The sequence below is a fragment of the Schistocerca americana genome, chromosome 6 (genome assembly GCF_021461395.2).
Source record: "Schistocerca americana isolate TAMUIC-IGC-003095 chromosome 6, iqSchAmer2.1, whole genome shotgun sequence".
Lineage (NCBI taxonomy): Eukaryota > Metazoa > Arthropoda > Insecta > Orthoptera > Acrididae > Schistocerca > Schistocerca americana.
This window is the reverse complement of record NC_060124.1, coordinates 580,419,293-580,444,811: the sequence shown is the minus strand read 5'-3', so window position 1 is coordinate 580,444,811 and position 25,519 is coordinate 580,419,293. Positions and strand designations below refer to the sequence as shown.

At 39.7% G+C, this 25,519-nt stretch overlaps 1 protein-coding gene across 1 annotated transcript in view; it reads left to right on the top strand.

Annotated features, from left to right (window-relative positions):
• LOC124619592 (cGMP-dependent 3',5'-cyclic phosphodiesterase-like) overlaps nucleotides 1-23,988 on the top strand; it is a 269,537-nt gene extending 245,549 nt beyond the window's left edge. The window contains exons 13-14 of the mRNA XM_047146093.1: nucleotides 3,773-3,918; nucleotides 22,106-23,988. Coding sequence (XP_047002049.1) covers nucleotides 3,773-3,918; nucleotides 22,106-22,289 — 330 coding nt within the window. The 3' untranslated portion in view covers nucleotides 22,290-23,988. The remainder of the gene's footprint in view (nucleotides 1-3,772; nucleotides 3,919-22,105) is intronic.
• The last annotated feature ends 1,531 nt before the right edge of the window (nucleotides 23,989-25,519 follow it).

Sequence of the window (25,519 nt, the reverse complement as noted above, 5' to 3'; positions counted from 1 at the left end):
AGATATAGGTCTATAGTTTTGCGCATCTGCTCGACGACCCTTCTTGAAGACTGGGACTATCTGTGCTCTTTTCCAATCATTTGGAACCCTCCGTTCCTCTAGAGACTTGCGGTACACGGCTGTTAGAAGGGGGGCAAGTTCTTTCGCGTACTCTGTGTAGAATCAAATTGGTATCCCGTCAGGTCCAGTGGACTTTCCTCTATTGAGTGATTCCAGTTGCTTTTCTATTCCTTGGACACTTATTTCGATGTCAGCCATTTTTTCGTTTGTGCGAGGATTTAGAGAAGGAACTGCAGTGCGGTCTTCCTCTGTGAAACAGCTTTGGAAAAAGGTGTTTAGTATTTCAGCTTTACGCGTGTCATCCTCTGTTTCAATGCCATCATCATCCCGTAGTGTCTGGATATGCTGTTTCGAGCCACTTACTGATTTAACGTAAGACCAGAACTTCCTAGGATTTTCTGTCAAGTCGGTACATAGAATTTTACTTTCGAATTCAATGAACGCTTCACGCATAGCCCTCCTTACGCTAACTTTGACATCGTTTAGCTTCTGTTTGTCTGAGAGGTTTTGGCTGCGTTTAAACTTGGAGTGGAGCTCTCTTTGCTTTCGCAGTAGTTTCCTAACTTTGTTGTTGTACCACGGTGGGTTTTTCCCGTCCCTCACAGTTTTACTCGGCACGTACCTGTCTAAAACGCATTTTACGATTGCCTTGAACTTTTTCCATAAACACTCAACATTGTCAGTGTCGGAACAGAAATTTTCGTTTTGATCTGTTAGGTAGTCTGAAATCTGCCTTCTATTACTCTTGCTAAACAGATAAACCTTCCTCCCTTTTTTTATATTCCTATTAACTTCCATATTCAGGGATGCTGCAACGGCCTTATGATCACTGATTCCCTGTTCTGTACATACAGATTCGAAAAGTTCGGGTCTGTTTGTTATCAGTAGGTCCAATATGTTATCTCCACGAGTCGGTTCTCTGTTTAATTGCTCGAGGTAATTTTCGGATAGTGCACTCAGTATAGTGTCACTCGATGCTCTGTCCCTACCACCCGTCCTAAACATCTGAGTGTCCCAGTCTATATCTGGTAAATTGAAATCTCCACCTAAGACTATAACATGCTGAGAAAATTTATGTGAAATGTATTCCAAATTTTCTCTCAGTTGTTCTGCCACTAATGCTGCTGAGTCGGGAGGTCGGTAAAAGGAGCCAATTATTAACCTAGTTCGGTTGTTTAGTGTAACCTCCACCCATAATAATTCACAGGACCTATCCACTTCTACTTCACTACAGGATAAACTACTACTAACAGCGATGAACACTCCACCACCGGTTGCATGCAATCTATCCTTTCTAAACACCGTCTGTACCTTTGTAAAAATTTCGGCAGAATTTATCTCTGGCTTTCTGTACCTATAACGATTTCAGCTTCGGTGCTTTCTATCAGCGCTTGAAGTTCCGGTACTTTACCAACGCAGCTTCGACAGTTGACAATTACAATACCGATTGCTGCTTGGTCCCCGCATGTCCTGACTTTGCCCCGCACCCGTTGAGGCTGTTGCCCTTTCTGTACTTGCCCAAGGCCATCTAACCTAAAAAACCGCCCAGCCCACGCCACACAACCCCTGCTACCCGTGTAGCCGCTTGTTGCGTGTAGTGGACTCCTGACCTATCCAGCGGAACCCGAAACCCCACCACCCTATGGCGCAAGTCGAGGAATCTGCAGCCCACACGGTCGCAGAACCGTCTCAGCCTCTGATTCAGACCCTCCACTCGGCTCTGTACCAAAGGTCCGCAGTCAGTCCTGTCGACGATGCTGCAGATGGTGAGCTCTGCTTTCATCCCGCTAGCGAGACTGGCAGTCTTCACCAAATCAGATATCCGCCGGAAGCCAGAGAGGATTCCCTCCGATCCATAGCGACACACATCATTGGTGCTGACATGAGCGACCACCTGCAGATGGGTGCACCCTGTACCCTTTATGGCATCCGGAAGGACCCTTTCCACATCTGGAATGACTCCCCCCGGTATGCACACGGAGTGCACATTGGTTTTCTTCCCCTCTCTTGCTGCCATTTCCCTAAGGGGCCCCATTACGCGCCTGACGTTGGAGCTCCCAACTACCAGTAAGCCCACCCTCTGCGACTGCCCGGATCTTGCAGACTGAGGGGCAACCTCTGGAACAGGACAAGCAGCCATGTCAGGCCGAAGATCAGTATCAGCCTGAGACAGAGCCTGAAACCGGTTCGTCAGACAAACTGGAGAGGCTTTCCGTTCAGCCCTCCGGAATGTCTTTCGCCCCCTGCCACACCTTGAAACGACCTCCCACTCTACCACAGGTGAGGGATCAGCCTCAATGCGGGCAGTATCCCGGGCAACCACAGTCGTAGTCCGATCAGGGGATGCGTGGGACGAGCTGGCCGTCCCCGACAAACCCCCATCCCGACCCCCACAGTGATGCCCATTGGCAACAGCCTCAAGCTGTGTGACCGAAGCCAACACTGCCTGAAGCTGGGAGCGAAGGGATGCCAACTCAGCCTGCATCCGAACACAGCAGTTGCAGTCCCTATCCATGCTAAAAACTGTTTTGCTAAGAACGTCTGAACTAATCTACAGAGAGCGCAAACAAATCGACAAAATTTAAACGGTTATTAAAATACAAGATTGCCTAGTAAATGCAGTAATGCTGCTACTTGCGCACTGCTGACACTGCTCGGCGGTGGAAGGAGACTAAGCGAAATTACACAATTCAGGTACTAAAACACGATGCTACACTCTCAAATACTATAATACGCCCGAAATTTATGAATTAAACAATGCAAGAACCAAAAACACGCAAAGAAATTAAGAATTAAACTATGTAACAAATGAGTGAGCTAGGAGTATACGACTTGCTGCTGCAGCTGCTTATCCAACGGCGGCAGGGAGCACACTAACAAAGGTTGAGACCAGGAGAGATATGGGAATGTTAGAAATATTGTAGGGAGAGTTCCCACCTGTCCAATTTAGAAAAGCTCATTTTGATGGGAAGGAATTGCCCAGTTGGGAACTCTCCCTGTAATATATCCTATGTTCCTGTAACCCTCCTCGCCTCAACCTTTGTTAGTACTTGTCCTGTACCCATATATCCCCATCCCTGTTCCCATTCCAGCACTACACAGCCCTCTATTCCACCAACACACTGACAGTCTTTTTACTTCTCTCCTTTCCCACTGAAAATTAAAATCAAGCTCAGTAGGTACAAGTTACGGTGGTTTATTTGTATATGTAATGTTAGCAAATTTAAGTGACTAATTGTTTAAGTGAATGAAAATTGCAGATTGAAATTTAATTCATAGATAATTGGTCCTGAATTATGTTGAATAGTACTTGCTTTCTGTTGAGCAGATGATTTTACGTTTATACCCTTGTGTACTTAGAGTGTTATTTTCTGTCCTAATGTCTTGACCCATTTATGAAACAGTTCTGTTCCTGAGTATGCATTGGAGAGATCAGGGTTATTTACCTTATCTTGTTTGCCCTTTCTGTTAGTACTACTGCATTGGGGCACTACCATTAGAAAATAGCAATCTGACAACAGTTGCAATCTCCAAGTTACAGATGCTAATGAACGTGCTAACATCTGTGTATATCTGTCAGTCTGATGGAATTTAGCAAGGCAATTAGATTTTTCCTCTCTTTATTTAATTGCACAGAAATAATACATGTAAAAATGTACAAATAATGTTCAATTGCTGAATCAGCAACATGATTTTTTTAAATTTGTTTTAGGAGCTTATATATGAAGAATTTTTTTCACAAGGTGATTTAGAGAAATCAATGGGAAACAAGCCATTGGAAATGATGGACAGGGAAAATGCAAGGATACCAGAATTACAAATTCAGTTTCTGGAAGATATTGTTATTCCCGTTTTTGAGTAAGTTCTTTTATAACATAATACTTTTAAATTATATATTTTGCATCTATTTACTTTCATTTGAGACAAATATATTTTATCCAGCATTCATGGGATGTTCAGTTGAGTAAAATGCAAACACCTGTCATCCCTCACTGCCAATTCAATTTCTGGCTGTTTCGTAGATGTCACATAACTGCATTTGCTGTTGGTAGAAATATGTTGTTTCACTTTAAAGCTTCAGTAGAGGAAAATAAATTATTAGCAGATATGTTGGTGATACTAGAAACACCATCATAATTTCTGATACTGTTGCCCATCCATCAACGAAACACCTTTTCGATAACTGACTCCAACCACTTAGGATCCACACAAAGGACTACCTTTTAGAGATAGAAGGGCCTGTTATTGAAGTTATTTGAAGTACCCATCTAATCTTCAGCATTCTACTGTAGCACCACATGTCAAAGATTTTTCTTCTTTTCTTCTCTGACTGTTTTTCACGTACGTTTCACTTCCATACATAAATTTATATTTTTAATATTTGAATTTATATTCAATGTTAGCATTTTTTTCCTTTTAAGGAACACTGTTCCTGCTGTTGCTGCTCTGCATTTTATACCTTCTCTCCACTTTGTAGGTTATCTTGGCACCCAAATAGCAAAACCATTTGAATGCTTGTAGTGTTCCATTTCCTGATCTTATTCTATCACAGTCACCAGAATAAAAATGACTACATTCCATTTCCCTTGTCTTATATTTGTTGTAGATCAACTTATAACCTCTTTTCAATACGTTATCCATTTTGTTCAAGTGACATTCCAAGTCCTTTTGTGTCTTACAAAATAACAGTGTCCTTGCCAGACCATGAAGTTTTTATTTCTTCTCCCTCAATTTTAGCCCTTTCTAATATCTCCTCACTTTTCGTTACAGCTCACTCAGTACACAGATTAAATAACATCAGGGAGAGGCTACAGCCCTGTCTCACTCCCTTTTTAACTGCTGTTTCCCTTCCATGTCCTTTGCCTCTTATAACTGCAGTCTGGTTTTTGTTTAAATTGTAGATAACTTTTTGCTCTTTCTATTTTATCACTGATACCTTCTAAACCGTCTTCCTGTTAACACTGTCAAAAGCTTTCACTAAATCTACAGATTTGATGAACGTAAAATGTATTTTGCATGAGGAGCATTCCACAGCTTCATTGTATTTAAAAAGTCTTTGTATTTCTTCAAAAACTGCTGTATTTTTTACTTTACTTATCAAAAACAGTTTCGATCACATATTAGTCTTCAGTCGACTCGTATTAGTATAATCAGATTATACCGAACAGGTTGCTATTATTATAAATAGTTGCAAGCTTTACCTTTGCAAAAAAGTTTATAAGACAATATCCTTGGAGTCAACAATATAAAAATCATAGTGTTCTAAAAAATGTCTTTGTCTTAACACGACTGCTTGCATTTGACACTGCAGCTACCAAGTGAGCATTGACACTGCTCTGTTGCAACAATCCTAGAGGTTGGATCAGTTAATGTCTGTATTCAGTTTAAGGTTGCATGTAAATCATATGAAATTCATAAGTTCAAACATACCATGGACCCATATCAACACAAAGTGTTTTGGCACAGTTACTGATACCAAAACTAAATGCAAACTGAAAGAATAAGGCAAATAGTTTCCAACAAGACAATAATTGTGTATCCACATGGCATTGTAGAACACTTGGCCAGAGAAAATGCATCTGACACCAATATAAATGACAGATGCTTTGTTCATCTTTGGCTTGTTGACATATTATACATTCCCAAGGCTTACACATTGTGTGACAAGTAACTAATAATATAGGATAGATTCGTTTAAGATAATAATAAACACTGATACAACAACTGTAATGCTATGTAACATGAAGTCCATAGTTCCTTTGTGTAATCTCACACTTTTAAATCTTAAATGGAAACCCCCATTTTTTATTGCAGATTCAGATTCTCCATAAAAAAGTAATGAAGTTTTGTCTGAAACATTTTTTTAAACCATTGACAGATGGCGCTGAAATCGAGAAAAATTAAAATTGGTGAAGAACTCTGATTTATTTAGAATGATCTGAGGAGGACACATCAAATCGGTACAAAATGTTCACCAATTCTTTCATTACGCCAAATTAAACTATTTTTTTACAAAATGTATCCTACCTGCCACAGTTTTTGATGGAGGGGGGCAGAACGGTATTAAAATCCCATTAGGGAACTCTTGACAATTGCATTACTCACCCGACTGTGGCGCTACTGTAGCCAAACTGCTAATTGTGGCTCAGTATAAAGGTCGGTGTAGTGCGATCAGACGTCACTTCACTTTCAGATTGTGAACCGTAAACATCAACTGACGAAAGGAAATTATTCTTTAGCGAAACATGGTTCACTATCCTCTTACAGAGATCGTTGATATGATGTTAATTTTAGGTGAATGCCATAACAATTACGCTGTGGCTGTGCAATTATATGCGGATCGTCTCGATGAGCTCAAAATGGATACGTGCACTATCTGCCTCGTCATCGCAAATACAATGAAAATGATGCTCGTGCCCTTACCGTTCTCACGTATGTTCAACTGGATCCCGAAATTAGTAGTCCTATGATTTAGAGATAAACTGTAATACCAAAATCAACTGGTTTGAGGATTTTGAAGTCACATAAATATCATTCGTATCATATCACACTTACACAGGCATTAACGCTGAAAGATATGCAAATACGCGTGCATTTGGAAATGATATGAGGTGACAATGATTTTTTTTTAGATACGTTATGTTCACCGATGAAGCCACATTCAAAAACAATGGCGAATTAAATCGTCGTGATTGTCATTATTGGTCCCCTGTCAATCCACACTGGCACAGACCTGGTGACAATCAATACAAATGGTCGTTAACAGTCTGGTGTGGAATTTTAAATGGTTTCTTGATAGGACCGTATTTTTTTTTTCACCGAAATGTTACTGGGGAATCTTATTTACAACTTCTCCACAGTGATTTGTTGAAGCTAATGGAAGATGTTGATTTAGAAACTAGGCAACGAATGTGGTTCCAACAGGATGGAGCAGCTCCCCATTATACTAAAAATGTGCGGAACGTTTTAAATTTACAGTACCCTGGTCGGTGGATAGGACGCAGCGGACCAATTCAGTGGCTCCACATTCACCAGACCTAACATCTCCTGATTATTTCTTGTTGGGGTTATTTAAAAAAATATTGTTTATAAAAGACAGCCCTCAACCCGAAACGATATGGAGCAACGCATTTGAAGAGCGTGTGCAGTCATACCACGGCATGTAACCACAGGTGTTACATGCTTCACCCACTGTCCCTGCTGACGAGACATCTTCGCGGGTACCGGGCGCGGTTGGGACACCCTCTCCCCAAGGGGAGTGGCGGGTTCAGCGGCGTTCGCGGCGCACTAGGCGGAGGGTAAATGTGGAGGCTGGCCGTGTGGCATCGCCCGCTCTGCCTGTGAGTGGACATGTGGCCGCTCCTTCAGCAAGATCCGAGCAGGCACACGGGGGGAGGGTTTATTTGTTATTGGGAGCTGCAACGTTAGGCAGGTGATGGAGCCCCTAAGGGAAATAGCGGAAAGGTCGGGGAAGAAGGCCAGTGTTCACTCTGTCTGCTTGCCGGGGGGTCTCATCCAAGATGTGGAGGAGGCCCTGCTGGTGGCGATAGAGAGCACTGGGTGCACTCGACTGCAAATTGTTGTTCATGTCGGCACCAATGACTCCTGCTATCTGGGTACCGGGCGAGGTTGGGCCACCTTCTCCCCAAGGGGAGTGGCGGGTTCAGCGGCGTTCGCGGCGCACGAGGCGGAGGGTAAATGTGGAGGCTGGCCGTGTGGCATCGCCCGCTCTGCCTGTGAATGGACATGTGGCCGCTCCTTCAGCAAGATCCGAGCAGGCACACTGGGGGAGGGTTTATTTGTTATTGGGAGCTCCAACGTTAGGCAGGTGATGGAGCCCCTAAGGGAAATAGCGGAAAGGTCGGGGAAGAAGGCCAGTGTTCACTCCGTCTGCTTGCCGGGGGGTCTCATCCAAGATGTGGAGGAGGCCCTGCTGGTGGCGATAGAGAGCACTGGGTGCACCCGACTGCAAATTGTTGTTCATGTCGGCACCAATGACTCCTGCTATCTGGGTTCAGAGGTCATTCTCAGTTCGTACAGGCGGTTGGCGGAATTGGTGAAGGCGGAAAGCCTCACTCGCGGGGTGGAATCAGAGCTAACTATTTGTAGTATTGTTCCCAGAACCGATTGCGTTCCTCTGGTTTGGAGCCGAGTGGAAGGCTTAAACCAGAGGCTCACACGATTCTGCGGAGATCTGGGGTGCAAATTTCTCGACCTCCGCTATCGGGTGGAGAAATGTAGGGTCCTCCTGAATAGGTCAGGCATGCACTACACGCCGGAAGCGGCTACAAGGGTAGCGGAGTACGTGTGGAGTGCACATGGGGGTTTTTTAGGTTAGAGAATTCCCTCCCTAGGCCCGACAAGACGCCTCCTGTGCTAATAGTAAACTGCAGGAGCATCTATAGAAAGGTCCCAGAACTGCTCTCATTAATAAATGGTCACAACGCCCATATAGTACTAGGGACAGAAAGTTGGCTGAAACCAGACGTAAACAATAATGAAATCCTAAACTCAGATTGGAATGTATACCGCAGAGACAGGCTGGACAGTGAAGGGGGAGGTGTGTTTATAGTGATAAGAAGTGCAATAGTATCGAAGGAAATTGACGGAGATCCGAAATGTGAAATAATTTGGGTGAAGGTCACGGTTAAAGCAGGTTCAGACATGGTAATTGGATGTCTCTATAGGCCCCCTGGCTCAGCAGCAGTTGTGGCTGAACACCTGAAGGATAATTTGGAAAATATTTTGAGTAGATTTCCCCACCATGTTATAGTTCTGGGTGGAGATTTTAATTTGCTGGACATAGACTGGGAGACTCAAACGTTCATGACGGGTGGCAAGGACAAAGAATCTAGTGAAATTTTTTTAAGTGCTTTATCTGAAAACTACCTTGAGCAGTTAAACAGAGAACCGACTCGTGTCAATTACATATTAGACTTTCTGGTGACAAACAGCCCCGAACTATTTGAAACAGTTAACGCAGACCAGGGAATCAGCGATCATAAAGCGGTTACTGCATCGATGATTTCAGCCGTAAATAGAAATATTAAAAAAGGTAGGAAGATTTTTCTGCTTAGCAAAAGTGACGAAAAGCAGACTTCAGAGTACCTGACAGCTCAACACAAAAGTTTTGTCTCAAGTACAGATAGTGTTGAGGATCAGTGGACAAAGTTCAAAACCATTGTACAATATGCATTAGGTGAGTATGTGCCTAGAAAGATCGTAAGAGATGGAAAAGAGCCACCGTGGTACAACAACCAAGTTAGAAAACAGCTGCGGAAGCAAAGGGAACTTCACAGCAAACATAAACATAGCCAAAGCCTTGCAGACAAACAAAAATTATGCGAAGCGAAATGTAGTGTGAGGAGGGCTGTGCAAGAGGTGGATTCGAAAGTAAAGTTCTATGTACTGACTTGGCAGAAAATCCTAAGAAATTATGGTCTTATGTCAAAGCGGTAGGTGGATCAAAACAAATGTCCAGACGCTCTGTGACCAAAATGGTACTGAAACAGAGGATGACGGACTAAAGGCCGAAATAATAAATGTCTTTTCCCAAAGCTGTTTCACAGAGGAAGACTGCACTGTAGTTACTTCTCTAGATTGTCGCACACATGACAAAATGGTAGATATCGAAATAGATGACAGAGGGATAGAGAAACTCTTAAAATCGCTCAAAAGAGGAAAGGCCGCTGGACCTGATGGGATACCAGTTCGATTTTACACAGAGTACGCGAAGGAACTTGCCCCCCTTCTTGCAGCGGTGTACCGTAGGCCTCTAGAAGAGCGTAGCGTTCCAAAGGATTGGAACAGGGCACAGGTCATCCCCGTTTTCAAGAAGGGACGTCGAACAGATGTGCAGAACTATAGACCTATATCTCTAACGTCAATCAGTTGTAGAATTTTGGAACACGTATTATGTTCGAGTACATTGATTTTTCTGGAGACTAGAAATCTACTCTGTAGGAATCAGCATGGGTTTCGAAAAAGATGGTCGTGTGAAACCCAGCTCGCGCTATTTGTCCACGAGACTCAGAGGGCCATAGACATGGGTTCACAGGTCGATGCCGTGTTTCTTGACTTCCGCAAGGCATTCGATACAGTTCCCCACAGTCGTTTAATGAACAAAGTAAGAGCATATGGACTATCTGACCAATTGTGTGATTGGATTGAAGAGTTCCTAGATAACAGAATGCAGCATGTCATTCTCAATGGAGAGAAGTCTTCCAAACTAAGAGTGATTTCAGGTGTGCCGCAGGGGAGTGTCATAGGACCGTTGCTATTCACAGTATACATAAATGACCTTGTGGATGACATCGGAAGTTCACTGAGGCTTTTTGCAGAGGATGCTGTGGTGTATCGAGAGGTTGTAACAATGGAAAATTGTACTGAAATGCAGAAGGATCTGCAGCGAATTGACGCATGGTGCAGGGAATGGCAATTGAATCTCAATGTAGACAAGTGTAATGTGCTACAAATACATAGAAAGATAGATCCTTTATCATTTAGCTACAATATAGCAGGTCAGCAACTGGAAGCAGTTAATTCCATAAATTATCTGGGAGTACGCATTAGGAGTGATTTAAAATGGAATGATCATATAAAGTTGATCGTCGGTAAAGCAGATGCCAGACTGAGATTCATTGGAAGAATCTTAAGGAAATGCAGTCCGGAAACAAAGGAAGTAAGTTACAGTACGCTTGTTCGCCCACTGCTTGAATACTGCACAGCAGTGTGGGATCCGTACCAGATAGGGTTGATAGAAGAGAGAGAGAGGGTCCAATGGAGAGCAGCGCGCTTTGTTACAGGATCATTTAGTAATCACGAAAGCGTTACGGAGATGATAGATAAACTCCAGTGGAAGACTCTGCAGGAGAGACGCTCAGTAGCTCGGTACGGGCTTTTGTTGAAGTTTTGAGAACATACCTTCACTGAAGAGTCAAGCAGTATATTGCTCCCTCCTACGTATATCTTGCGAAGAGACCATGAGGATAAAATCAGAGAGATTAGAGCCCACACAGAAGCATACCGACAATCCTTCTTTCCACGAACAATACAAGACTGGAATAGAAGGGAGAACTGATAGAGCTACTCAGGGTACCCTCCGCCACACACCGTCAGGTGGCTTGCAGACTATGGATGTAGATGTAGATGTAGAGGTGCTTCTCAAAACTGTGGACAACTTTCGCAGACGATTGATTATATGCATTGAAGCAAATGGGGAAAATTTTGAACAATCTCTTCATGGCTAATTTAATTAATTAAGCACCCCAAATTGTGAGAGGCAAGGGGACTCGCATTAATGAAGCACTCCATGGGAACATCATTCTACTACATCTATGTCGTCGTTCCTGAGTAACACTAAAAGTGGGATACGGTATATTTTGTACAAAAATAGTTTAATTTGACATAATGAAAGAATTGATGCACATATTTTATCGATTTGATGTGTCCTTTTCAAATCATTCTAAATAAATCTGAGTTCTTCACCAATTTTAATTTTTCTTGATTTCAGCACCATCTGTCAGTGGTTTAGAAAAAAATGTTTCAGACAAAATTTGATTACTTTTTTATGGAGAATCCAAATCTACAATAAAAAATGGGGTTTTCCATTTCAGATTTAAAAGTTGCCCCCTGCCCCACCCGAGGGGACGGGGGCTGGGGTTCTCGTGTAGTATCAGTTGATGTCCCCCTTTCAGCTTACGAACTTGTCTTACCCACTATTTTTACCCGATACATAGTTTTCGAGATAATCTCATCTGAAACTTCAGATGGACCACCCTGTATGTCACATGCAAGAGCATGAAGCAGTATGAAGATAAATCTCTTTAAACTGAGTGCTTTGTAAGTGAGGAAAAATGGAGACAATAATCAAATTACAATGTAAAGATGTACAATGTGCAGATTAAGATCATTAGTTTCAGTTGTTTACTAAATTATATTAAAGCTGTTTTAGTTTTTGTTTAGTTATGTCATGTTCCATAGATCATTTTCCCGATTATTTTATCGATATGATGTGGAACAAGTCAGATTACAAGATATATACATGAATAGTGCTAATATTAATATTACTGAAATTTTTTGTTCTACATATGCAACTACATTTAGAGGTACAATTTTTTCCCCCATTGCTGAAAAAGAAACGCATCCATGAAGTAGAAGGAGTTGTCCAAAAGAAATGATTTTAAGCTAGATGTAAAACTTGATCTGCTACCTGCCAGACACTTTATGTTGCTTGGCAAAAATGATCAAAGATTTTTGTTGCTGAATAATGTACCCCTTTTTGAGCAACTGACAGCTTCAATAGCGGATAGGATAGGTCATTTTTCCCTCTAGTGTTGTATGTATGAACATCACTGTTCTTCGCAAATTGAGATGGATTAGTTGTAACGAATTTCATTAGTGAATGTATGTACTCTGAGGGTGCAGTTAAAACACTTAACTCCTTGAAAAGGTGCCTACATGGCAGCCTTGGCTGAACACCACTAATTATTCTCACTGCTCTCTTTTGTGCAATCAATACTTTATGTCTAAGTGGTGAGTTACTCCAGAAAACTATTCCATAAGGACATTATTGAGTGGAAATATGCAAAATATGTTAGGAGGCTGATCTGTTTATTACCAAGACTAGCGATTATACAAAGAGCGAAAGAAGCTGAACTTATTGTTTGAGAAGCTCAGTAATCTACTTCTTCCAGTTCAAGCTGTCATCAAAGTGAACACCCAAAAATTTGGAGCAATCTACCCTGTTTACTGAGCCCTGTACATATGCTACATCCATTGTCGGTATGACTCTATTCGGTGTACATAACTGGATATAGTGAGTTTTTTCAAAATTAAGGGAGAGTCCATTTTCTGAGAACCACTTAATAATTCTTTGAAAGACATCCTTAACAATATCTTCAGCTGCTTTTTCTGGAATGGGATTTATTATAACACTTGTGACATCAGCGAAAAATACTAGTTCCGCTTGCTGAACGTTAAGAGGTGAGGTCATTCACATGAATAAGGAACAGCAGAGGACCTAAAATTGAACCCTGAATCCTGTGTTGTTGCCTAGCAGCTTTTTAGCCAATAAACCACAATATAATTTATTGGTTTCCTTGCCATGCCTTATTGAAATGCTTCCAAACGACTGGTGGTATTTGAATGAGATCTAAAGTGTGACCACTGCAGAATTTGAAAATGTGTGTTTTGTTTCCATACCAGAAACGACTACAATATTTACTCGAATCTAAGCCGCACCTGAAAAATGAGACTCGAAATCAAGGAAAAAAATAATTTCCCAAATCTAAGCCGCACCTGACATTTGAGACCCGAAATTCAAGGGGAGAGAAAAGTTGTAGGCCGCACCTCCAAATCTAAACAAAGTTGGTCCACTGTAATATGAGACACAATTTAGGTCGAATGAAGGATGATACAGCTATAGTAGTCTGGTTCGAGTCTTAAGCTTAGCAGTTAAGCTTTACCATGTAGCCATTACTATGCATCACGTGCTCCGTCCATATTTATACGTGCTTCGTCTGGTTTGATTGATTGGTTATTTTTCTTTGATCTGATAAGTGCCGTTCTCTTTGTTATAGGCGTTTACGTCACCCTAAGCTGAAAATGCATTACTGTACTGTGTCATGCATTTTTTGTCGCATTCTGATAATGAGTGTTTACGACCTGTCGCCGCTCGCGGCATGGCTTGCTTTTGTGGGCGCTAACACCGCTTACAAGAAAAAAAAGAGAGGAATTGTCTCATTAGCAAAACAATGGCAAGAGACTGCTATTTGTTGTTACTTACACTGCTGCTTTCTTTGATAATGATCAACAAGAACCAAATAATAGACTGCGTATGATAGAAGATGTTCTGAACGAGAGTTTAGCGAAAATTTTTCTCCGTTTGAAAATCTTTGCAGACACCTCTGTAGTACATTACATTCTGCACAGAAATTAGTCATCTTAGATTTAAAAATCTAGTCACTTGCTGTGCTTCATTTCTGACTGTATCACTATTAGGCATAAGAATAATACGAATATAAACATGACATGATATGTATATTATTCCACGTTTGCTGTTGTCTCACTCTAGTTTCGCAATTTATTAGGCAGACAGGATTTAAATGAGATAGCAGCAGACACGAAAGAATACATTGCAAAATGTTTATATTCGTATTATTCTTATGGTGAAGAGAATACTGCATGTGATTCACAATTCATAAAAGTTCTTATTAGCAATGATCTCTTGTCACAGGTAGGAAAGAATTCAGAACGTAGAGTTGGCCATATTGACAAACATCCCAAACAGTCTTGCCAGTCGGATTTTCGAAGAACGTTGAAATGCTGCTACATTTGAAGATGAACAATACGGAATTTGTATTTACTTCGTGGGATAATGTATGAAAATGCAGCGGTCGAAACTTGAGGCGAAGAAAAAAAAGCTCCTCTTCCGCCTTTCTTTCTTTTCTTTTTTTTTAATTTATTGACGCAGAGGTTTTATCTCCAGTATTTATCTTTTGTGCCTGCAAAGCATGCCTGTGTAGCGCTACATAATTCGACGGCAGAAGTTAGTTGTGGAGGCACCTACCAACATTTTTCAGAACTTCCGCTTACTTTGCACTCTATTCTAAGCCGCAGGCGGGTTTTAGGATTACAAAAACCAGAAAAAAAGTGCGGCTTAGATTCGAGTAAATATGGTACGTTTTATTACCACCTCAGCACTCATATTGAAAAATGGCTTATGTTTTTATTTACTGTGAGTTCTTTTCCCAGTGAATGGCATCATCTCCACACTGGAACAAGGAAAAATTTCTAAGTATTCAGACTTCGTGATTATTGTCCAGCGTAAAGCAACTTGTGGAGTTATTTGCTGTATACTCTGTCAGAAAATGAATTCACTGAACATTGGTCTGTGTTCAACAACAAGAGTGCAGTACTTAAAATGGGGTACAGTGTATAATGAAAAAAGTCATGAGTAAACATCATCATATCTTCCATAGTCAACAATTTATGTGACATCATATATCATTGATCCTTAACATTAGCGGCTAAAGGTGACATAGAAAACATATTTATATGTTCAACCCTCTATTTCTGACGAGTTTCGCATTAAATAATAGGCACAAGATACTGCTAGTAGTATGTCACAGCCTTTGAGTAAAACAAGTTTATTTCTTATAAAGCTAAGAACAGAATTATTTGCATAAGTAGCTAAATTCTGTAATACTGTATAGCTTCCAAGATATTTGTGATTTGTTATGATTAGGGCTAAGATTTTTATGACCCTAAATCAGCATAATATACACAAAAATGCTGTTATGACCAAAAATTTATAAAATTATTTTCAACAACATAAACAGATATGACCTAACAAAATTAAAATGAGGTATAATTTGTGTTGTGAAATAAATTTGAAACCCAGTTAATGCAAGGTAAACTATAGAATGTAATGTTGAAGTATGATTTCTATTAATATTGTTAGAATGTAGTTATTTGATGGTGTAATTTTTGTACATTCTCATTTTTAACTCAGTTTATGAGCTCCAATTGCAGTATACAGTATACTTCGAAAACTACTTCAGCTGATACAAGACAAGCATATTGAAAATGGAAGATATCGTTTGAATCTAAATAATTAAGTGAGAACTTTTCCCCCGAAAAAATCACTGAAATGAAACACAATGTGTGATATCCTTCATTTTTTTTTCTAACACCTTCCCCATTTTATTTAACACTTGTGTTTCCACTTTACCACAAACAGTTTCTAATGTATTCACCTCTTTTTCACTTGCTCTAAAAGGTGCACAACTTTGCTTCATTTGTGGCTTTAATGAAACAAATTGGTTACACATGTATCATTCGAAGTGTTTTCCATCGCTGGCCACTACTTTCTTCCATCTTTCGGGCAGTGTATGTATCCCATATCGAAAAATCATCTTTTGAAGCGATCCACAAATCGATCCAATTTGTGACTTCTTCATGAGATATCGGTAGTGTTGGTCAGCCGGGCCATGCGCCATTGATTTAAACAGGTGATAGTCAGAGGGAGCTATGTCTGGGCTAGGATTTCCCATTTTAACATTTCCAAGTACATTTTGACCTCTTTTGCAACATGGGGTCGAGTGCTGTTGTGCTGCAAAATCACTTTATCGTGCCTCTCACTGTACTGCGGCCATTTGTCTTTTAATGCTCTGCTCAAACACATTAATTGTGTTCAATAATGAGCACCTGTGATTGTTTCACTTGGTTTTAACACCTCATAGTACACGATGACGAGCTGGTCCCACCAAGTGCAAAGCATTATCTTGGAGCTGTGATTATTCAGTTTGGCCATTGATGTGGATGCATGGCCGGGATATCCCCATGATTTTTTGCATTTAGGGTTGTCGTAATGAAACCATTTTTCGTCCCTGGTCACAATGCGATGCAGAAATCCCTTCCATTTTTCCCTCTGAAGCAACTGTTCACAAAACCACAAACACCGTTCTATGTCTCTTGGTTTCAGCGCACACGGGACCCAAGTTCCTTCTTTCTAAATCATGCTCACAGCCTGGAGACATTTTGAAATGGCTTGCTGTGTCACTCCCACTAATCGTGCCAATTCTTCTTGAGCTTGACGCAAGTCTTCACTCAGCAATGTCTCCAATTCTGCATCTTTGAAAACATTCTCTCTTCCACAACTATGCCGGTCTACGACATTAAAATCGCCATTCTTGAAGTGTTGAAATCACTCACGACACATTCTTTCACTAATAGCGTCCTTACCATACGTACTTGAGAGCATGCGATTGAGACTCAGCTGTTGTTTTCTTCATATTGAAACAAAACAGTAATACCTCCTGCAAATGAAGAGAATTAGGCTCGTAAACAGACATTTTCAATCAAGAAAAAAACCTTGTGATGCAGACAAAAATTAATTAATGTTTGAATGAGTTTATGTTGACCAAGATCCAAGCTACCTGCCTGACGTCTGCGATCTGTTTCTTTCGACCGCTACTTACTATTGTCACCACCCATCGGCAAACGGCAGAAGCAAAGTTGTACACCTTGTATATGCTTCACTAGTGGCACTTCTGTTTGCTCTAAACCACTTACAGCAGAAGGAATAAATCCAAAATTTATGTACGAAAGCTTCCTTGAAATTTGAGCATATTAATTCTTGAGCTAGTCCAATTGAAGAAGCTTCAAGAAACTGGCTCTCAAAACCATGCATCTGAAACTAAGGACATTTTACTGACACATGGATGAATATTCATGGTGTTTTTTTTTATTTTGTTTTGCTTTAGGGTGCAAAAAACAGTTGTTTTTATGCACCCAAGTCAAAACTATCAAACATGAAATACGAGAGAAGAGTTAAACAACTATACGTCAGCCCCAGTTGAAATAAGAGAAGACAGCTAAAAGCAGGCACTTGCAGAAAGGGTTAAAAAAAAGACACCGTACAGAAACGGAGGTCCAAAATTAAAAATTAAATGGCTTTCGCCATATTGCTTTGGCGGGTAAAAAGTAAAACGCAGTCGACAGCCTGTGCGTCATTTGCTAAAACAGCCAATAACTCAGATGGGAAATCCAAGCAGGAACATAAACGATTAAAAAAATGGGCATTCCATCAGGAAGTGGTGGACAGTTAAAACTTGGACGCAATGTGTATGAAGTGGTGGTGTAGTGCCACTTATCAAATGAAGATGGCTAAAATGGCAGTACCCAATATGCAGCCTAGTTAAAATGACCTCCTTCCAGCACATGTGGCTGCATGATGAAGATAACCTGCAGCAATTTCTTGACTACCTTAACAGTGTATATGAATCACCGGATGAATCAATGATGATTTTCACAACATTGAAGTTCTGGGAGTAACAACTGCAAGCATCCAGAACAGAACTCCCATCTTGTCAAAGTGGGAGATGGAGTTAAGGAATGTCTGCAACTAATAACTGTAATTCTGCAGTGTGAAGGGCCTTTCAAAAATACCTTTCTGATATGCCCAACCAGTTTTCCAGCATCACTGAATTTGCTGTGAATCATTTTTGCTACTATGTGTAAGATGTGAGCTAAACTAGTCACATGCGAAGTTTTACTGTATAGTGAACTGGCAGTTTTCACCATGTAAGATGCTGCACCCATTATGAAGAGTAGCTTAATGCTTTCAGGCCATAAGGAATGCAGGCTTTCTCGGCAAATTTTGGTGATGAAGTTATCTCGGATTATCAGCCAAGTCAAGACGCCATTCTGTGGCAACGTTTCAAGAAGTTTCCAGTTCGTCATCTTCAAGTGAAGTGTCAAGTTTGTTCCAGTTTGTATCTTTATAGGCACTGGACTTCAGGCTCCTATGACTCATCTGCAATGGCTGAGCCAGTCATGTACCTCCGTAAGGGTGGGGTGGGGGGTGGGGGTGGTCATGGATGTTGGTGAGGGGACTAGTGGAGTGTTGGAGGGTCCTGGTATCTTGTCCTGCTTCTGCCTGTCTGTTCCATCCACTGCTTTCACCTCTTTCACATCATAGCACTACTGATATGTGGATGACACATTCATGGTGTGGCCGCATGATGAAGAAAACCTGCAGGAATTTCTTGGCTAACTTAACAGCATGCAAGGGAACATAAAATTCACCATGTAAGTAGAAGAAAGTGGATGTCTGCCTTTCCTTGATATTATGATAAGGAAAAAAACTTGATGTCATGCTGGGATATTCTGTCTATAGAAAACAGACATGCAGGGAGCTGTTCGTAAACACCAATAGCTGCCACCATCCAGCGCAACGCAACTGTGTGCTCACCACCCTTGTGCTATGGCACAAGCCATGTGTGACAGGGAGAGTCCACCCACCAGGTTGCAGCATGAGGGAAACCTTTTGCAAGAATGGCTACTCAGAGACAAAGATAAAATGCACTCTCCAACCAAGCAAGAAGAAGAAAGAAGATGTAAAGTGTCTGGTGTTCCTTCTATATGCTGGGCTGCCCACAGCCAAGATTGCCAGGATATTGGAGAACAACAACATTAAAACCATTTTCCACTCATCGACTAAAACTGTAAAACATACTTGGCTCAGTGACAGACGAAGTAGGACTATGGACACCTGGAGTCCACAGTATCAGTTGTGAATGTGGCAAGCAACATAACGGTCAGTTGCAACAGTGTATTTCACTGCAGTGATCAGAACATATGATATCTGTTCACCTCGGTCAAATGGACAAATCTACAATGGCAGATCACAGTGTCAATGAAGGTGGAAAAGTTTACATTTTCTAAATGTTCTCAGTTCATAATAAACTTTTCACCTGGACTGTCTTCTTCCAAAGTCCCCACGATGACATTTGCAATATTTCTTCCCATAGGGTCAGTTGATAGCCATATTTTTTTATTTACAACCCATTGTCTGATTTGTTTGCATTGTGCTTTCTTAAAGTGGAAGAATTAGGAAGACATTTGGCTTTCAATTTTCCTAAGAATTTGTGAAATTTTGGATGGTTTAGTTTACTTAAGGGAATATCAGCATGACGTTCTTCACAGGATGGTGAATAAAATTGGTGGGATTCTCCTACAAGCATTTGCTGCAGTATTTTTCCATTTTCAATCTGTTGTATTCCATGTTTTGTGTTTTCCACATGCGATAAACTGTGAATGTTAAATGACTTCCCCACAATTACTATTGTATCTCGTTTACAGTACAATATTTTGCCATCAGTCAAAAATACTTTCCCAGCATATTGAGGCACAAACTGGTGTCATTTTATGTGAATACTGTCACTTTAGGCATTTGTTCCCAAACTATACTGCATGTTCCAACTTCAACAAGACTGAATAACACAATGAGACACTTGTCTACAGTCCAGAGTCCAAAATGCTACCTGCTCATAGAATAACAATAGCCTACACAAAATTACTGTTGCATAAGGGTGAAGTCCACATTGTGAATTAAAATTAAATAAGGGAGGAAGGTAGATATTTGACATTTTCCAAGAAACAAACTGAGATGCACAGTTCTGAGCAATGTAAGATGGAGGAAAGAAATTGCATGAGAAAAATTCTTTACTTCTTGAAAGAGTAAAAATATACAAATATATATAAAAACAAAGATGAGGTGACTTACCGAACAAAAGCGCTGGCAGGTCGATAGACACACAAACAAACACAAACATACACACAAAATTCAAGCTTTCGCAACAAACTGTTGCCTCATCAGGAAAGAGGGAAGGAGAGGGGAAGACGAAAGGAAGTGGGTTTTAAGGGAGAGGGTAAGGAGTCATTCCAATCCCGGGAGCGGAAAGACTTACCTTAGGGGGAAAAAAGGACAGGTATACACTCGCACACACGCACATATCCATCCACACATACAGACACAAACAGACATATTTATTTCCTTCCATTATATTGATATCATTAATTTGAATCCAACAATTACGTTTGTTATTGTCACTGTTGCATATCGAAATCTTTTCTGTCGTCTTATTTTCCTCTTTCTGTTTTTGCCAGTAGTTTCACTTTGTATTCACCTTCTCCTTTTTACCGTAATCTGCTATACTATTTTATCCCGCCTATATATATACTCAATAATACGTAACCCACTTCCAAACCATAACCAAAAAAATTTTTTTTTTTTTTTTTTTGCCGCTTTCAGCGCTACCGCCGCTATAATATCCACCGTTTCTAGTTCACAAACAGCTCCTTTCACCTTTTAAACAACCATTTCGGCCAGTTCTAATAACTTTCGCTATATTTCCATTTCCGTTTTTCCCACATCACTGATCATTTTTAGCCGCTTCCCACGGGTTTTAACGCCATTATTTCTTCTTCAAACAATTGTTAGCCTCATTTTCATAATCTGCCACCACAATACCACTCCTTTTAATATACTAAACGCAGTTTTTTCGAAATTTTCCCGAATTTCTCCGTCCTTTAACGTGTTTTGGCGGCAACACAACCACCTAACCTTTATGCACATCGTTGTCTACCAACCCAAGTCCAACATAGCCCAGCTGTAACCAACACCTTTTCGCCTTTTTTCATTCCAGATCTCCAGTTTCTTTCCGGTTCACCTTTATCTCTCCCCATATATTTTTATTTTCATTTTCATTTCACCTCATACCTTCTAATACCATGTCACCCTCACAACACCCCCACAATGACCCCATTAAGTTCTAGGTCTTTAAATATGTCTGCTTGTGTCTGTATGTGTGGATGGATATGTGCGTGTGTGCGAGCGTATACCTGTCCTTTTTTCCCCCTAAGGTAAGTCTTTCCGCTCCCGAGATTGGAATGACTCCTTACCCTCTCCCTTAAAACCCACTTCCTTTCGTCTTCCCCTCTCCTTCCCTCTTTCCTGATGAGGCAACAGTTTGTTGCGAAAGCTTGAATTTTGTGTGTATGTTTGTGTTTGTTTGTGTGTCTATCGACCTGCCAGCGCTTTTGTTCGGTAAGTCACCTCATCTTTGTTTTTATATATAATTTTTCCCACGTGGAATGTTTCCTTCCATTATATTAATATACAAATATAACCATTTACTCACTAAAATATGCTCCACCAGGGAGGAACATCCAGATTTGCATAAATATAAGTACCAAAAAGTATATGCCATATCACAAAAATCCTAGGCCTATATATTCTAAAGGAGTTTTGCATATTCCAGCCTTAGAGGATAATGCACCAATTTCTTGAAATAATATCTCAGTTTTCATTACTTATGCCACTCCCAAACAAGCCTGACAATATTTACCAGAAATTATCATACAATTCTTATCATATTTCTATTGTTCTTGTGTGTCCTCAAACTTTTTGTATGTAACTGGAACAGACTAACATTTTTGCAGGAGTAACAAAGATGATGAAATGTCATATAATTGAGGAACAGTTTCTTAACATAAATTGTCTTATAGTCACTATGTAATCTATAATGAATGGACTTAATATGTTTATTTCATTCATATTTCCTTCTCACTCATAACAAAGAACATAGAAATTTACTGAAGTTGAAAGACTGTTTTGAGGTGGCCCATAATATTGGCTTCACCTTGAAAAATGTAACATGTGTAAGTTAGCAGTATTAATCTTTTCTTTTAATTTTAGACTCTTATCAACTCTGTTCCCTGAAGCAAAATGTTTGTATGATGCCAGCTGGACAAACAAACTGTATTGGATGCGTGCATCTCAGGTGTTTGTTGACCAAAGGCTGAAAGGACAAACTTCAATGGAAATCCTCAGAGACCCAGACCTTGTTGCAAGTGTTCTTCGTAACTCTCCTCCAAAGTAATTTGATGCACATTGTAGGAATTTGCGTGAAGATGCAATTCCTTTTACTTATTAATTGGTTCAAATATACATATGTACCTGTAATTAACTGTAGCAATACTTTTGTTTCCATGACATGAAACTGCATAAAAGAATGTCTACTGCAATGCCAAAAACTTAACGTTGTTGTTGATGTCTGTGTGTAGTTGCTCACTTAACAATTGTGATAATATCTCAGTACAAATATTAAGTCATTGTTGATGATATAGTATATAATGTTAACGGCAATAAAGAAGTGGTGCTGACCATTTTATTTAGGTGTAGAAATGCAGAAAAAAATCTGCTGATACTTCAGTAAAGTGAATTTCATTTTGATGAGTTTATATTTAAGAATTTATAGAAATATTTGTACATAAATTTATCTTTCAATTACGTATTTTTAGAAGTTATTATTTATTGATTCTAGTTTTTACCAGTTCTGCTGTTATTACTAATAACAAATGTGTTGTCAGATATTTTTAATGTGATGTTATAAAGTATTGGCAATAGTTTCGAGTAATCGTTTGTTGTTTGTCAACAACTGATTATCTTCTTATGATGTGCATTTCTTCAAAGGTCTTAATTACTGGTTAACTATATCATTTTAATTGATTATTTCAAAGAGACAAAGTCTGGGCAATAGATACCATTCCCAGTACTACCAACAGGACCACGTTATATAGAACTAGCTAGCTTCCAAAATAATAGTTTCATTCCACATCAGTGGGAGGGAAGATTGAAATATGTTCAGATAACTTGGAAACTGGGTTGTGTGAGGTGGGAGGAGGAAGGTATGGAGACAAGTCACTCGTACCTTAGGTTGACGTGCACAGGCAAAGTGGAGGAAAGAAATTTCAGTATAAAGAGTTAGGTGACAAAGAAAGCACTGCCTAAAATTCAGTTCACAGGAAGAGAAAATGAAAACAGAAAGAATAATTAAATTAAAGAAGAGAAATGGAAAAGGGGAAACTAACATAACAAATGAAGGTGCATCAGACCTTTTTGGAAGTAGTTATTAAGTTGGCCAGTCGAAAAGTGTTTGTCTGGGATTTTAACAATTTTTAGATTGAATTTTTACTTTTATATAACTGAGTATTTCTTACCATAAGAAATTTGGAATTTTTGTTGTATGGTCTTTCTGACAGGTATCAACAATACAATTAAACTGTTTGGACAGTTGGATGATGAATGTAGGCTGCTGTATGGTACCAAAATCTGAACACTAGCATGTTGTATCCAATATCATACTTGTGCAATTCTCTGCTCAGAGCATACCATAATTTAAGAATTAAGTGCCAGCTTTTTCTGTAAAACACTTATTAGACTTTTGAATATTGATGTGCCAATCTCACTACTAGAAGTTTATATTGTTAAATTATTACTCATGCACATTGTATCTACTGGATGTTGTCTGCACACAAAGCACCAATGTTTTTATATAAAAATTATGCACATATGTTTCCATAGATGTAATTGCTTGCCAACAGCCTAAGAATCAGTATGTGATATAAAGACTTCAGGACAAGAAATATAATATTCGCAAATGATATTGTCTCAGTTTATTTTTAGTGACATTTATATAAATTTATAATTTTACTTATTCAACATGAAAGCCAGGATTAAAATAATTACAGAATCTGAGATAGAAGAATACTTCCTTTACTGTTGCGAAAACAATATTAACAGCAAGTAAATTAATGGACACAGAAATTAAAATAAAGTTGAATATCAACTACTCAAAACTTTTCACATAATTCTGTGAACACAAGGAAGTGTATTAGTAACAGAATGAATAAACAAATAAATAAATAATTTAGAAGGAAAAAAAACAAGTTTCTCCAAATCATGACTGATAAGGAAAGTGGGATGTGAGAAAGAAGTCACAAAATAATAATGGGCCAACAGCTATCATTCAAATTCCAGAGTGCTAATAATGTGTTACCAAGGACTGATAGTTAAAAAACTCAAAGTGTGGAAATATATAGTATCCTAAAGTAAAAAAAAAAAAGCGGAAAGGAGGAGGCAAAAAAAAAAAAAAAAAAAAAAGAAAGAAAAAGAAAGAAAGGTGAGAATGAGATTGACAGAATGAGAGAGGAGGTATGTGTATTATACTGTGGTGGAGGGTACTTAGTCCACCACAGTCACTTCCCACTTTGCTTTTTCAGTCACGAATAGCTAGCTTACAGACAGTTGTTGGTAAGCCTCTGTGTGAATTCAATACTCTCTGATTTCACCTTCATTGTCTTTCTGTAATAATCTCAGGATTTCTACAATGCAGAATGCGGCATCTGCCACTGGAGGTGACTGATCATCTCTTTGCTGTTTTCGTGATTACCAACTAAATCTCCAATGGAACACACTACTGTTATTTGGTCTTCTCTATTCCTCTACTGAGCCTATTTGCTACAGATCCTCAAGTAAGAAAGATACTGAAATATTGGTTGACCCAGTGTTTTCTAAGCTTCCTCCTTTGTGGGTAGAGTACACTTTATGAGAATTGTTCCAGTGAATCTCAGTTTGGCATTTGCTTTAACTGCGATTTGTTTTATAATTCCACTTCAAATTTATCTGTGCGCATACTCCGAGGCATTTTACAAATGTGACTGCTTCAGTGAGTGTTCTGCATTATGTCATGCAGTAATTGGTCTTTCTGCCTATTTATGCACACTATGTTGAATTGATGTTGAGTGTCAGCTGCTAATAGCTGCACCAACAAACAGCCCTCTTCAGGTTCACCTGAATTTTGCGTCAATTTTCTAGTGTTTTGACTTTTCTGTGTGCATCATCATCAACCATGAAAAGTCCCAGGGGCTGTCTGACATTATCCTCTAGATCATTTATATGTTTTGTGGAAAGTAATGGTTCTAAATGCGGCCATGCGGAACTATATTGAATACCTTCTGGAAGCCAAGGAACATCATATCAACCTGGGTACTGGTATCTCCTGCTTTCTGGGTCTTGGACAAACAGTGCATGTTTTGGGAACCTATGTTGATTGCTAAAGAGGAGGTTCTTGGCCTCTAGAAATATCATAATATGCAAGCATAAGACATGTTCCAAAATGCTACAACAGACCGACATCATGGATATAGGCCTGTGGTTTTGTACATCTATTTGGTGACACTTCTGGAAAATGAGAATGATTTGTGTTTTGTTTTTCCCAATCGCTAGAAATGCTTTGCTCCTCCAGTGACCAATAATACACTGTTAGCA